Raw genomic sequence first — 16347 nt, forward strand, 5'->3', positions numbered from 1 at the left:
ACTCTCTCCCAAGAGTTTTCACCTCTGGTTGAACACTGGAACCCCCTGGGGAGTTTTAATATAGGTAGCCCTCATCCTCTGGGATTCTGATTTAATTAGGTAGGTATGGAGTCTGCGCATTGGTATTTTCTAACCATAAACTCAAAAAGAAATGCAAAATGTCCAGGCCACCTTTGGATGATGTGGCACTCACCTCTTTGCAGTCTGTCTGGAAGTTACCCTCAGTTGACACTGTCTTTGACTAAATATTGCGAGATGGCCAAAGATGGGGGAAACATAAGCTGTGACCCCTAAATCCTAGGGAGCTCTGTGAGAAAAGGTAAGAGAATGATTCATGGGAGTAAATCCAGTCTCTTGAAACCAGTGTGGCGGTGTGCCAGCAGAGGGCACCCAAGGAATGCCATGGTGTCGGCCATCTGTGTCTGGGTCTGTAACACCAGAGGTGTTGGGCCTGGTGCCTTCTCTGTGCCCCTGGCTTCTGGGTTAATTTAATTGCTGAACTGCCAGGAAGTCTTCTAGCCATCACTCGTGGTCACTGACATTCTTGTTTATAGATTATTGTTTAAGGATCCCCCTGCTGGTTTCCTCAGATGCTAAAGGATTGCCATTTTCTTTGAAAGACAGTGTTTCCTTTTAAATGATTATTCTTGAAGCCTCATGAATCCTCAATTCTGTGAAGTTTTCCTATTTATGGAAAAGAATGGCAACTTGCTCTGACAGCCGCCCTTCTAGTTCTAGAAACAGTAAGTACTCCAAGGGGCTAATCTAGTGTTTCCTGTAGAGCTAGTGGAAAATTCTGCACGCTTGCATATTTGGGATGAAATAATTTAAATCATTTATATTAAAAGTGTGCTTTGTAAATATTTTCCCAGCATGCCTTCAATTAAAGAGATTTTTGCATCTGGGTTAGACAGCAGGGTTTCTGGTTATATTGAAAACAACCAAGGGGATTTAGTGTTTAGTGCACATAATAGTGTTTAATAATTTGGGTATTTTTATTTGAATTTCTAAAATAGGGATATTCAAGAGCTTTTATATTTCCCTGTAATGACACTGTCCAGGAAATCATTGAGTACTTATCATCAAAAGTCGTTATTTGCTAAAATGTCAGATCTTCCTAGAGTTGCTTAAAACTGAAACTAATCTGATGAATTTGGGAGTTGAAGTAGGGTCAGTTTGCAGGAGGGAAACGGTCAATGTGGCTCTCAGCTCCTTTCTTCTTTCTTAAATTTGGGCTGGGCTAATAATATGGAGCAGTAACCTATAGGACTCTCTCTTAGATGTGATCATGGCCACTCTGAATTTGTAGCTGTTTTTTAGAAAAAAGAAGTAGATAGAGATTTTACTTTTCCCAAGTTCATTGGCTGAGATGGGAAAAAAGAAGGAAGCAGGAAGATGGGTAGACACTGAGTTTTGTATTAAGGTTACTTTGGTTACTTAGTAACAACAGATTCTGTCTAAGGTAAACCAGAAAAGGGGAAGGGTGTCGTGTTTTGCCATTTATTGTAATAGTGCCGGACTGTGCCATAGAGTAACCTTGGGACGGGAGTTCTGATAGTTCCAGGGAACTCAGCAAAAGGAGATTCTAGAGCCTCATAAAGAAGTCAGTTCCTCACTTTGGATTCCTGGGAGAGATGGCTCAGCCTGGGTCCAGCAACTAGCCCTGGGCTAATCAGCTCTGGCCTAGGAGACTGGTGCTGTAGCAGCGACTATGATATAAGGGACGGCTCCTGAGGAAGGGTAGGGTTTGTCATAAGCGGGACGCCATCCCAAGAGCCTAGCTGCACACAGCTCGTTACCTGCTGTCTGACTCAGAAAGGCTGTGTGTGAGACAGGGAAACAGTCACACACATGCACCAAAAATTAGACTTATTTGAAATATTCATCTAAAGTTGTTTACTGTGTTAATTTCTGTTTTTATGAAAAGAATTATAACTGTTACCAAGCGTGTTCTGGTTCGCTGTGTGCGTTTACCACGGTGCGCTGTGAGTATGTTAACAAGTGGGACAGGCTCCCATGGGTGACTTGCCACACAGTGTCTGGAGTTGCGGGGCAGCAGAATTGGTACCTAGAGGGCAGCCCGTGGATGAATCTGTTTCTCAGCTGAGTCCCCTCCACTCTTGGCTCCACCATGGTAGAGGGAGCTCCGGTGCCTCTTAAGTCCAAACTTAGCTACAACCCCACCATTTCCTCCTCCACAGAAGGCACTTTGGAAGGAAGGAAGTGGGAGTGAAGATGCTTAACTTCTCAACACTGCTTTTTAATTTTATTTTTTTCTAAATGCAAATCGTTGGTAAACTTTGGTAATGGGGTAAGCTTTCAATTCAGATCTCATCTGTGTGTGGGAGCGTGAGGACTCCTGTCTTGCAAGAGTTCCCTTTGTCTGTGGCATAGGAGCTGGACTGGGGTCTTCTTTTTTAAAATTTGAGTATGAAACGTGGTTTAATTGAGAAGTCTGGTTTTTCAGATTCAGAGAAAATGGCACAGTATCTAGAGGAGGAACGTCACATGAGGGAAGAGAACTTGAGGCTGCAGAGGAAGCTGCAGAGGGAGATGGAGAGAAGAGAAGCCCTGTGCCGACAGCTCTCGGAGAGCGAGTCCAGCTTGGAAATGGATGATGAAAGGTGTGTGCGTGTGTTAGGAGCCTCAGAAAAACAACAACAACAGAAACAGGCTCTACGAGGCCTCTCTTCACATCCTGTTAGATGTGGAAGAGCCTGTTAGATGGCTTAAACGTTTATTTATTGTGATGATAAGTACCACCATATCAAAAAGTAGATGCTGAGAATGGGATAGATGAAGAAGATTGACTGTTTTCCTTCAACATGAAAAAAATTGTCTCTGCCAAATTATTTGGTGGGGAGAGAAATGGAGGTGGGGCTATGTGTAAAGAGGCGGAGTTTGCATTTGTTTTTGAATTAGTCTAATCCTGTGTTATGTCTGTTTAAAGCATGGGAGCATATTAATTCACAGATATGGATCAGCAAGCCATAGTACAGCCTAAGGAAACAAATGTATATAGAGGTTGAAAGAATGAGCAGGAGACAGGTGGCAGTTGTTGAAAGCCAGAGGCCTTGCCTTAACGCACTTGGTAACTTTTGAGCCTTTTTACAGGTACTTTTTAAGAAATAAAATGAATGCAAGGCATTTGTCTGCACAAGCCTCAACATCAAACCCCCTCGTTGTCCCACAGAGCAATGGACTGAAAAAGGACGGTCATCCTTTGGTTAACTAGAGGAAATGGTCTCAGAATTTATCTCTCATCCAGATTTCCTCCCCCTCCCCCTCTTCCTCCTCCTCCTCCTTCTCCCTCCGGCTCCCCATACTTGGGAGTAAGGTGGTTGTTAAGATAAGCAACAAATCCAAATTGAAAAGATTGTAGAGAAACCCAGCAGTTAAGGAATTAGCCTTTCTCTGAAGCAGATCATTTCTGCAAGGAAATTCCCTGTTCTGGATCAAGGTTGCCCTGGTCTTACATGGTCGGTATCTCAGTGTGAGAGGTGAGACCGAGCTTCCTCAGGAGCCCCTCTAATAGGACTGGGCAGCCAATGCCTGAGACCAGGGTCTGCTAATGGCTGTGATGGCTCGGTAGTACTGGCTCTTGATGCTGAAACATGTTATGGAAAAAACATGTGGGCGATTTTAGCAGATGAGCACTCTGTTACTGAATAGATCCACAAAGCTAACAAGGCTTTTGATCAATTTGCTGTGGAAAGTAGTAGTATCATTTCAAGAAAAGTGTGAGATTTTCTATAATGAAGATCTGTTTTTATAATTAAAAAAACATTTATAAAAATAGAACAGTGTGTCATCCTATTTAAAATATCTGTATATATGCTCCCTCATTTGAAAGGAATAAAGATTACTCTTTCTCAAAAGTTTGTATTATAAAACTATCATCCTTAACTCTGAATTTCACTGATTCATTTCTGACAGTGTCCCATTGTCTTTGAAATCTTTATCCTCTGAAAAGCCATTTGACTAAAAACATCAGCTAGAATACTAAATAACTTAACTACTTTATTAACTACCTCAAGACATGGAGAAGATGATATGTTAACAACACAGTGCCCTGTATTTGATTTTGAGTAAGACACGCTCTGAGGGACAATTTCTTCTGACCATGGTGACAGTACTGAAGCTACTTCAGGCTTTGAGATAAATATTTTTTAACAGAATTGATATTCACTCCAGAAGGTAGGCCTTACCTTTTGTAGGTCAGATTATCTCAGTAGAGTACCGTCACCCAATAAAGACTTCTCTCCCTACTGGGAATGATGTCACAGTTGGGAGAAAGAAAATAGTTGGACACTTGAGATGTCTGTAAGTGTGTTTATTTATTAAAGACCAAGAGGTGGTTTTACCTGCCTAGCTGGATGTAGAGTACAAGAAGTTCAAGCTGGTGCCACCATGATGGGCTGCTCTAAAGACAGTAGGAAGAATTAGTGGAGGATATCTAGTTGAGAGATGCACGTCAAATTTGGGAGCCTGGTTTCCTTTGAGTCGAATAAACCAGTGTAGAAATGGCTGTGTTATGTCAACTGATTGAATATCAGGGCTGAGATCTTCCCTGGGATAAAGATGCCTGCACACGTGGCTGTTCTTTTCTTTAGCCATAAGGCCTGTGAAGGATAGCTTATTAGGAAGTCTCTCAAGCAGAAGTTTCTCCTCGTCAGCGCTCTGTGCTTGTCCCCAAGTGAAAGCCGATGTTCCTGATGATCATACTTGAGCATTCTCAGGTCTGGTGTGACTTCTGAATCCAGGAAGCAGTCTGACCGAGCATGGTGTGGTTAAGTGTGACCTGCAGCAGATGCTCAGTGCTCGTGTCTTTTGTTATTTTCCAACGTGTGACTATTTATTAAGCAAAGCTTGTCTTGTAAACGAGTGACATCCAGTTTACAGCAATACGTATTGTTAAGCTTTAATTTGATGACATAAATCTCAGAGAGCTTGTTTGGGTGTGAGTTTCAAATAACAATTTAAATGGAGCCATTAAAACGTGGCTGTGTCTGTAGTTCTTAGGACAGTGGAAGTGAATTTCTACATAGCTGTTGTGTAATGGAGAAAGCTCGGACCTCTCTATTGTATGGCACAGCTCTGTCACCAGGCCTCCCACCTGAGCTAGAACATCCCAGATTCCCTAATCTGTACCCATGGGGAGAGAGGTTTGCCAAGCAGTGGAACAGCATGACTCCAGAGTCCATGTTATACGCATCTCCTAGCTACGGCATCATTCTCAACAGGCGGGAGTTTGACCTTAAGATGTGAACTCCAAACATTTTCTCATAGGAGCTCTCTTAAGAACTGTTGAAATGCAGGCGGTTCTGATCATTACCCCCTCTCGTCTTAGGTATTTTAACGAGATGTCTGCACAAGGATTAAGACCTCGCACTGTGTCCAGCCCGATCCCTTACACACCTTCTCCGAGTTCAAGCAGGCCTATATCACCTGGTGAGTACATGCTCTCCGCTACTTCCATGGCTGGTTTCTGCTACATTTAATAGGCATCCCCAAATATGTTCCCTTCTAGCATGTAAAAATCTTGTAAACAGAGAGAGGACGGTCATGTGTTTTTCAGAAACATCAAAAACAAATCATTATCAAGACTGAGTCTTAGCTTGAAAATTTTAAGCATAAATGTTACAGTGCCAGCTGGTGTTTTTCATTAATTTTTTTTTAACCTGAAAGAAATTTAACTCTGAAAAACCTTTTTAAGAAGACTGTCTTTGACTGATTTTAAGTGCCACTTGATTGACAAAAGCCTTGGGTAGATTTCTAAGATGCATCACAACACATCTTTTATGGTTCTCTTATTATGTTCTACATATATTATCTCATTTTTATCCTCATAATAGTTGACGTATTATTACATTATAACATATATAATAATTAATAATTTTCCCATGTTAAAATTGAGGAAGCAGTGATTCAGAGGTTCAGTAGCTACTGGTCACATGGCCAGGAAGTGGCAGGGGAGGGAGGGCGTGTCTTATTTCCAAAACCTGTGTGCTTTTGAGCACGAGCTGCCTCCTGATACTTCCAGTGATTTGTGAGTGGGTCTCGGCCCCAGTAGGCAGGCCGTGCAAGAAGGAGCTGGCTTTGCTTCTGCTTCTGGCTTCCCTTCTTAGAAACCATTCCCTCAAAGGCGTGCTTGTCTTCATTTGACCCCAAAAACTCTCTCCCTGGGGTCTCTGGCTCAGTAGCAGCACAGTGTGGGGCTCTCAGGCCAGGAGGGCAAGTAAATGATCCAGCAAGGAAGAAAGAGGAAGGCAGGGGGAGGGGGTTGGCAAGTGCAGTGGAGGGAGGAAAGAAGAGGTAGCAGGCCAAAGGATCGCGTCTTGTGACCGAAGTGATGAGACTGATTTTCTTGTGCTTGCTGGTAAACAGATTTTAAACAGAGTTGGGGAAAAAAGTGTGTGTGGGGGAGGGGAGTGGAGAAGGAGTTCCACAGCAGAATAAAGTGAAGTGACTGCTTGGAAGGGTGGCAGCAATAAAGGTTTTGTGGTTTTGGAAAGTAAAATAGCTTCATGTTAGGGACATCTCATTTTGTCTGTTATAATAATTAAAAACGAGGAATCCTCTTCAGGTTGATTAAGGGAAATGCTGTAGTAATGCAGGCTGCCGTAGATGACGTGTGAGGTAGAAGTGGCTTGGGTTTGTGAGTTTAGGATCCAGCCTAGGACTATGCTGCTGTGACTTTTTTTTTTGTTTTTTTTAAGAGGCAAAATCAAAAGAAAGTTCAACACAAAGCGTGGCAGCTTTGTCCACTTTGGGCCAGCTTAAGGGAAAACAAAAATTAGTAAGACATGGTCTCTGGCCTCTAAGAGCGGATCAAAAACAGGGCCTGGGGAAGTGGGGAAAAAAATACAAGAAACTCTTAATACAAGGCCAAGGATAATGAATTTTATGTATGTTATATGCCTTAAAAAGTTAAGTAGTTAAAAGTAGTGGATGAGTAATACATCCACTCATCCACTGCTGGAATACTACTCAGCAATAAAAAGGAATTAACTTGATACATGCAACAACTTGGATGGATTGCCAGAGCATTATGATGAATGAAAAAAGCTAATCTCAAAGGGTTATATAGTGTATGGTTTCATTTCTAGAACATTCTCAAAGTGACAAAATTTACAGTGATCGAGAACAAATCAGTCATTGCCAGGGGTTAAGATTAGAGGGAAGGTGTGACTAGTAAAGGGACTAACATGAGGGAGTTTCTTTGTGGTACTGGTTTGAGGTGCAGTCCTGATTGTGGTGATAGTTACTCAAATCTTCACATGTGTTAAAATTACACTGAGCTGTACACACTCATACACATATGAAGAGTGCAGTAAAAACTGATGAAATCCACATCAAGTCTGTACCTCAGTCACTAGTATGGGACCACTGTCAGTTTCTTAGTTTGACAATGTGCTATGGTTATATAAGATATCATGGGGGAAAGTTGGGTGAAGGGTACAGGGGAACCCTGTAGTATTTTTGTAACTTCTTATGAATCATAAACTATTTTAAAATACAAAGTTATAATTAAAAAAAAGCTAAATAGTTTAAAAAGAGATTCAAAGAAGAGAGCCACCAGCAAAAGAGATTCCAAGAAGAGAGAGGTGGCAGCTTAGAGAGTTTTGAGAAGGGCCTTGAAGGAGGAATTAATGAGCTGAAACTTCCTGAGCCCTTACCTTGTGCCAGGCACTCTCGGAGCACTTGGTGATATGAACTCATTTCATCCTCACAACAATCTTGTGAGGTCACTATGGTAATCCCATTTTACAGTTGAGGGATCTAAAGTCAACTGTCACCCAGTGCCAAGTGGCAGAACTAGAGTCTGAGATAAGATGGCCGTCGGCTCGACAGTCTGGGCTGTTTGCCTCTTCAAAGGCTGAGTGAGGTCCTGACTGACATGGGGGGAAGGAAGAAGCAAGTCCTGTGGTAAAGAGACGACATCCCAGGCAAAGGGCACGGCGTGAACTGGGATGTGGAAGTCAGAATCAAGAGTGATAAGGTCACTGTGGTTCTTACCACCGGCTGCCCTGGGGCCCTGCTCCCCATGGATTCTGATGCATTTCATTTGGGGTTGGGTAAAGGCTTTAATACTCAGTGTTGAGAACCACTGACCTAGAACATCAGAAGACAGTTTGGAGCCCAATGCAGAAGGCCTTTATAATAGGCAGGGAAAAGATTTTTTTTTTTTAATGTAGGCAATAAAGAGTCTTTGAACATTCTTGATTAGCAGTTTAACGTACTAATAATTAGCCTTGTAATGCTAGAAAGTAGGCTAGATCTTATTTTTTTTTATTATGAATTGAACCCCCTGAGCTTCTCTATCTGGGGATAAGGATCCACTTTCATAGTCTTTCTCTTAAATTTCATCACAAAGAAATAGGATTAGGGTTGTATTCCCCAAAGCTGTTGGAAGAAGACCTTTTCTTCCCTCCCCAGGGGAATGAAGTCCTGTCCTTGTGATACAGATAAACATCAAGTAAATGACCGCTTAGCTCCCAAAGACTTGTACTTTACCCCAGACCTCCATTTTGTAAATGTGAACCGAAAATCCACAATTGGAAATGGAAATACGTCAAATGGGAAAGCAGCACTAACAGCTGATCTTAGATAAAAAGTGATTGACAATAGATAGTTTCATCCAAACTCTCCAAATTGCTCCTTTGTTTCCCTTTTCACTCTGTCCATTCGTGTGAACTTGCCCTGTGCTAGATACCCTGGTAGATGCTGGGAATTCAAAGATGTAAAGATAGCTACATTTACGCAGTGATAAATAAGCGATGCCCCAGACCACTGGACCATCAGCACTTAACTCACGAAGACCAAGGCTGCTTAGGCTGCCCGTAGGTGATGACTACCTTTAGAATGTTTGAAAAATACAGCTGTTTGGACCCCAACCCAGACCTATGTAATAGTCAGGAGAGCCTAGACATGTGTACTTTTAAAATACTTTGGAGATGATTCTAGGGTCTTAGAACATTATAGTGGGTGGGGGTTGTTTCTTCCTTAACTATCAGTTTCTTTTGGGGAACATTGGCATATATAGGGCTTTTATTTTCTCCATTGAATATCTTGAAGTTGCAAAAGTCTCAGTGGTGATTTTTGTCTTGAGGGCTAACACACACACACACACACACACACACACACACACACAATGGCTTTGTCTCATTATTGTTGGTGTACCTTTTGACACTTCCCTTTTTTTTTGTTTCTGATTTTTTACCCCTTTGATCTGTTTTTTCCACTTTATTCTCATTTCTTCTCATGTCTAGCTGCTACATTCCTACATCTCAGTTTTACTTCTTTTTAAAGGCTGAAGAAATTCCGTTATATGTATATACCGTGTTTTCTTTACTCATCTGTTGATGGACATTTAGGTTGTTTCTACATCTTGGCTACTGTGAATAATGTTGCGATGAATATGGGAGTGTAAATTTCTTTCAAGATCTTGATTTCAATTCTTTTGATAAATACCCAGAAGTGGGATTGCTGGATCATATGGTAGTTTTATTTTTAATTTTTTGAGGAACCTCCATGCTGTTTTCCATAGGGGCTGTACCAGTATACATTCCTACCAACAGTGCACAAGGTTTCCAATTTCTCCACATCCTTGCCAATGCTTATCTTTTTTTTTTTCTTTATAATAGCCATCCTAGTAGCTGTGAGGTGATATCTCATTGTGGTTTTGATTTGCATTTCCCTGATGATTAGTGATGTTGAGCATCTTTACATGTACCTATTGGCCATTTGTATGTCTTCTTTAGAAAAATGACTATTCAGGTCCTTTGCCTATTTTTTAATCAGGTTATTTATTTGCTGTCAAGTTGTAGGAGTTCCTTATATATTTTGGATACTAATATTTCATCTGATATACGGTTTGTAAATAATTTTTCCCATTCCTTAGGTTATTTTTCTGTTGATTGTTTCCTTTGTTGAGCAGAAGCTTTTTAGTTTGATGTCCCACTTGTCTAGTTTTGCTTTTGTGGCTGTGCTTTTGGTGTCATATCTAAGAAATCATTGCAAGAGAAATGTCTTGAAGCTTTTCCCCTGTGTTTTCTTCTACAGTTTCTTTTACGGTTTCAGGTCTTATGTTTAAGTCTTTAATCCATTTCGAGTTGATTTTTGTGAAAGGCATAAGAAAGAGGTCCAGTTTCATTCTTTTACATGTGGATATTCAGTTGTCTCAACACTGTTGAGGAGACTACCCTTTCCCCATTGTGTATTCTTAGCACCTTTGTTGAAGATCATTTGACCATTTATGCATGGACGTATTTCTGGGCTCTCTTTTCTGTTTCAGGGCTTAACTTTTCTATCCCTTGTTATCCAGCAGGCCAGTTGGTGAGCCCACCATGCTTCTCATCTATTTTCATTTTTGTGGGTGACTGAGAACTTCTTCATTTTAAAGCCTCCTAGATGGTTGAAGACACCAGATAATTGAGTTTGAAATAATACTTACAAGTTGTTGTTATATTTCAGGTCTGTCATATGCAAGTCACACAGTTGGTTTCACACCACCAACTTCACTGACTAGAGCCGGAATGTCTTATTACAATTCCCCAGGTCTTCATGTGCAGCATATGGGAGCATCTCATGGTATCACAGTAAGTATCCATGGTGCAGGAAGCAGCACTTGACTCCTGATGGTGGTAGCAACTGGTCCTTCTTGGGAGACTAGGATTGATGCCCTTAGACATTAACCTTTCTTCCTTCTTCCCTCCCTTCCTCTATCAGTTCACCTTAAAACTATAGAGAGTTCCCAATAGTTTGGCATTGAATTCTGGAGTTGAAACTAAAATCCCTTCCCAGGAGGCAAAACTTCAACTTCACTTTCTGAGAAAAATTGCCCTTTGTGAAATGTAATTTTGAACCCTGGCCAATGCCCCGATTGAACTGTGGCCAGCTCCTTGCCATAATGAATTATTGTTGGTTGCCATAATGTCTGAAGTATTTATTGTCTGCACCGTCACAGTTCACTGACCCTCAGTATTCTTCCTGAGATTAGCCTTGTTTCTAGTTCTACTCAGAATTTTCTCTCCTGGAATCGGAAGGAAGCTTAAGTGCATCTCTGGTTCAAACTCCACTTGGGAGTTGAGTTTTTTCTTTAGAGCTAGTTATTTAGTTGACTAACAGAGCCATTGGAAATGTGGCAGATACGGGTTTGAGAATAGGAGAGTGGAGAGTATTCCCAATAAGGGAGTCTTGGAAAGAAGAACCCTATTCTACAAAAGCATGTAAGATGTTTCTGAAGCTGTTTTGCTGGTTTGATAGGGTTTATGTAAAAGAAATATTTTTAGGTGAGCTGTAGCTTCCAGGATATTGAAAACTTGGAGTGGTAGAAGAAACTGGGGACGTACAATGGACAGAAGAGATTTCAGGGGAGAATGTGACAGCTGTTTTTTCATTTTAGGACTATCTCATTGAAGGGCCCAAGTCCAGTAGTTTGGTCAGTGCAAATTTCATAGTAATGTTGCCTGGCTTTTTCATAGGTGAAGGTGTAAACTCTACCTTGTTTAAGTTTTCATTACTAGTTCAGAAACCAGTAGGAGTAGATAAGGAAACACTTGCTTCTTGTCTTTGTTGGTCCGCTTTCCACTAGCCTCAGCTCCAAGTTAGGCTGTGTTAGAAATGCGCTGTCCATACCTGGACTGACCTGCTGTTTCTCTCTCTACAGAGGCCTTCACCACGGAGAAGCAACAGTCCTGACAAATTCAAACGGCCCACGCCACCACCGTCTCCCAACACACAGACCCCAGTCCAGCCACCTCCACCTCCACCTCCGCCACCCATGCAGCCCGCAGTCCCCTCAGCAGCCACCTCGCAGCCCGCCCCCTTGCAACATTCAGTGCACCCCTCCTCCCAGCCTTAATGCATGTGCTTAGTCTGAATCTCACGTTGGGACTTGTACAGTGGAGCCGTCTACTCAACGCCAAAGGCTTCTTTCCCTGGCATATTTGGATCTGACTTATTTGCACTGAGGTTATCTAGGCTTCACTATTAATTGTGTTGTAAATGTTTGTTGGAAACGCAGCCAGTGTTGTGGGTCTACAACACTAAACAGACAACTTTTTCCATCAGTGTTTTACTTGAATCTACACGTATGTCTATTCCCTGGCTGGAACATTCGCTATTCAATATTTGGTAATTCAGCAGCAGTGTGCAATTTTTGCTTGGCCCAGAGCTTCATTTTCCTGGCTTTTAGGTTTGTAAAATAAAAAGAGATATCTTTTTTATATTTTTTTCCATGAATTTGCAGAAAATTACTGAGCTGTTATTACCGCCCCCCCCATTATAATGGTGTTTACCAAACATACCAATAATTTAGCACTACATTCAGACCTTTGAAAATCTAGCTTTCAATGTAGAGTGGAAAGTTAGATGGATCAGTGCCCAAGACAGTACACTGTTTAATAGAGCTTTCTACAGATACACTTTTTATAGGTTATTTTCAGTATATATCAACATCCGTGTCTCTTGTAAAACAGATAGTCTAAAGTAATAGATCACGTGGCTGTACCTACTCCACATGCATAGGATGGATAATTATTGTATATTAAAGTGTGATTCTTTCTTTATCCTTAATGTTAATCTACCCAAACTGACCCCTTCTAACATGAGTCGATAAATGTTGTCCTACCCACCAGTGGTTGCGATGGCTGATTAGAACGTGCTATTTGATTTCTGCTGCAGAAGGCAACGTGACTGTAACAAAAACAGCTATTTTTCCCTTTGCATTCTTTATTTGTGTTCCCCTAAAATAGAGTTCGAACAAATATTTTAAAGGTGCAAAATACTATTTGAAATGAGCATTATAGGAATATCTTGGCATAATGACCACAAAATACTTTATTGCTTGGCAGAAAAGAAAAGAGGTATAGAGGAAAGTAGCACATTAGCATTGATGACTGCTTATTTCGCCCAGTATAAGCAAGTGCAGTGTACAAAGTATATCCTGAATACGTTATTTCCATTCATTTAGCACAAATAAATTGTTTGGTTTCACTTTGAAGTGGAACACTGTGAGTCACTCTTTTCTTAATACTTGCAACATCTTTATTTTTGCTTTTTAGCAGTCCCTGTTTTGTACTTGGGTAGTAAAGTGATTTTTACCACCTGTGTTTGCATATTTATATATGCTGTGGACGAAAATAACTTACTAGAGAATGTATATTTTATGATGAGAATGTGTGTCTGTTGGATATAATCAGAGAACTGAAAATTAATTTATCAGTAATTTTTAAGAGACCATGTTTTGTGACAACCATCTATCTCTACTAGCTAGCTCTTTATTGAACACACTCCTAAAAATAAGGAACCATGACATTGTAGATATTTAATGTTGTACAGTATAGAAACCTCCATTTTTGCCTTCAAATGCATATTTAAGAATGATAAAAGTCTTGTTGGATAATAGTGTTTGAGTAGCATTTTAAGAACTTGAGAGTAAAAGCAACAATAGGATTTTTCACCTCTTCCTGCTTCCACCCCCAAACTGAGAACGTCACTCCTCCATTGTTGGGAAGAAATCGTACGTCTATATAAATTTTATTTATAATGTGTGTGTAATATACATAATCACAGTACAGTTCTCAAATATGGGGAAGAATTGCGGCATCTAATTATTGAGGCTTTAGGTTTTTAACTCAATCAGACAGGGTCGTATCAAACCCGGGGATTTCACCAACAGCTCACTGTCCCTCCTGGTCCATTGCCCTTCCAAGTAACGCTGAGAGTAAGCAAACGCATTCTGCCTTCATGGTACAGTTCTCGGTTTTTCCAATAGGAGAAATATAGTATATGTTTACAAGACTCTTTTACAAGATTATAGATTTCAGTGCCGTTAGATAGTGTCTTGCATTCAAACAAGCAAGTCCGTATTGTAGTGAACTTCCCTCCGCTTCCTGTCAATTTAGTTACCTCCTGAAAGCACAAAAGTCGAGACATCGCCACATGGTGAATAAAAAAGCACTTGCAGTGAGCAAACACTTCCTGATAAATGCCTTTGCGAGACAGGTTCTTGACATTCAGACTTCTGCAGAACATAGTGCTGGTTCCCCTAGACTAGTCATTTCATTTCAAAATAAAACAGCTCCTACAAACAGCACTTTTTCAACATAAATCTAGTTGCCTCTCCCTGTGGACATTCAGAATCGATAGACCAAACACTACTATTTTGAATTTGTGCTGTTTCATGTCCTTTTAAAGTGTTTTATGACCCCATCACATTTGGGCAGTACCTGCTAGGGCAATTCTTTAGCCACTGGGGACCCATAAGTATCAGACCCTGAGCCCATAGAGGCAAGAGCCCCCTCACCCATGGGAAGTGGACTTAGCTCAGGCATTTCTCATGGGGGCTGAACATGGTTACTGCCATTCCTTTTGCCCACTCGCCCAGGGTAACCCTGGACTGACTCCCAGAAGGCCTTTGTAAAATCAGTAGCCATCCCGAAGGCGGGCGGGAGCAACAGTAGCTTCAGTACCTTCCTTTTCCTGTCTTGCTGACAGAGACCTTTGGCTACCACTGTGCTGCTAATAGGATAAGTACTCCATTGCCAGATTACCATGCCTTTTGTACAAAACCAAATTATCTTACCTAATACCTGACACCTCTCTGGGCTTTGAACTGCTTTCTCTCATCAAGCATGCTGGCATTCTAGACAGAATTCTAGAAATTTGGCAGATGGTGGAAGTATTTAAGATTGAATTGAACTTACTCCTTTGTGAATTGAAAGGAGTTTTAAATTCTGAGCTCCTGAGATGCCACAACCATGGAATGAATGTGTGACCAGAATGTGGCTTTGACACCAAGTGCTGCTTTCCCTTTGCAGTTGGCTTCTGATTTGACCAGAAATAATTGATAATGTGAATTTTTAACTGTTCAATTGTAGGAAATTAGAATATGTATTACCCCTTGTTAGGTAGACACGAACTTTTCCTGCATGAAGCCTTGCTTGTAGAGGATGCCCAATAAGGCAAGAAAAAGCATACTAACTTGGCTTCGAGAGCTCGGTATTTTTATCTTATCAGTACAGAAGAAATATTTCTATGTAGCTTGATCTTCTGTCTAGTACTTGTCTTATAGGTAACCAACACTGAAACTTTGTAGTGATGACTACCAAAGAAATACATAGTAAAACAACCTTTTATTTCCAAATTATTAAAGAGCCAGCCATTGACGCTGCTACATGAGTTCCATGCTCAAGAGCCATTGTAAGAGATTAAGGGGTTTTTAGGTTTTTGTTTTTTTCTAGTTTTTCTTTTTTCTCTGTAATTTTTTTTTTTTTTTTTTTTGATAAAACACATACACACACAGCTGTTAGCATAAGATTTTAGGGAGCATTTTCCAGAATGCTCAGCAGTTGTGGTTAACTGCCAAGCCCTGGTTGCCTTTTGTTAGGCAATGGAAGGAATCCTATGTTCATGATAGCGTGGGTGCTGTGTGTGTGCACGTGTGTGTGTGCATTCATGCCTTAACTCGGATTACTGCTCAACTTTAGTTCTTAGTCTGCACCGTCATCTAGATTGTATTGTACATCTCGATCTGAACTTCATCCTGGCAAAAACAAAGTTGCAGGCACAACAGTTTAAGAATGCATTCCTCCGGAAGAGTGTATGATCAGGTTGACCCTGAGCCTTTGGACTTTCTTTGGAACTTAGCATGGAAAGCAAAAGTGGACTGTCAGATGGAAAGACGTCAACAAGGAAGAGAGGAGAGCCAAGTGCGAGCATGTCTGTTGCCTCTGCATATCCGTGCACACTGTATGTTGTTCATGATAGCTTGTCTACAACTTGACTAGGTTGGAGTTCTGGTAATAGTGGCAATCTTGACATTCTTGGTCAGAGTTTAGAGAGATGTAAGACTTCCAATTAATGTCTTATTTACTTTTGTTGATTAGTCTTTGATACATGTGCTGAATCAGAAAACTAAATAAAGATAATTTTTTAAAATGTACCACTTGAGTCTTAAACCCTGTCTCTTTCTTTCTGGTCTTTGAGTCGGAAAATGAACATTGTTTTCTGGTGGCTTCTGATAGACATCGACTTAGACTCTGAATACTAAAGGCTGCCTTAGACAGGAAACTTAAGAAAAGGACACAAAAGGGGCTGGTACTGTTCTGTTTCTTAATCAGGGTCTTGGTTATCTGGGATTTTTTGAAAATTCACTGAACTGTATGCTTATAATTTGTGCACCATTTCACATATGTGTTGTATTTCAATTTGAAATCCTAAACCTAGGAGATAATGAAAAGGAAAGGAAAGCCACACTCATTCCCAAAATGTTATGTAAAAGCAAATATATGTGTATATACACACATGTACACACATTCAGGCTTTGGATTTTATAGTTGG

At 40.8% G+C, this 16347-nt stretch overlaps 1 protein-coding gene across 1 annotated transcript in view; it reads left to right on the top strand.

Annotated features, from left to right (window-relative positions):
* CCDC6 (coiled-coil domain containing 6) overlaps nucleotides 1-15949 on the top strand; it is a 109494-nt gene extending 93545 nt beyond the window's left edge. Inside the window, exons 6-9 of the mRNA XM_004427106.3 lie at nucleotides 2468-2624; nucleotides 5351-5451; nucleotides 10477-10601; nucleotides 11672-15949. Of these exons, the coding sequence (XP_004427163.1) occupies nucleotides 2468-2624; nucleotides 5351-5451; nucleotides 10477-10601; nucleotides 11672-11866 (578 nt within the window). The 3' untranslated portion in view covers nucleotides 11867-15949. The remainder of the gene's footprint in view (nucleotides 1-2467; nucleotides 2625-5350; nucleotides 5452-10476; nucleotides 10602-11671) is intronic.
* Nucleotides 15950-16347: the final 398 nt, after the last annotated feature.

Source organism: Ceratotherium simum, chromosome 6 (assembly GCF_057802395.1).
Source record: "Ceratotherium simum simum isolate JZ-2026a chromosome 6, ASM5780239v1, whole genome shotgun sequence".
Lineage (NCBI taxonomy): Eukaryota > Metazoa > Chordata > Mammalia > Perissodactyla > Rhinocerotidae > Ceratotherium > Ceratotherium simum.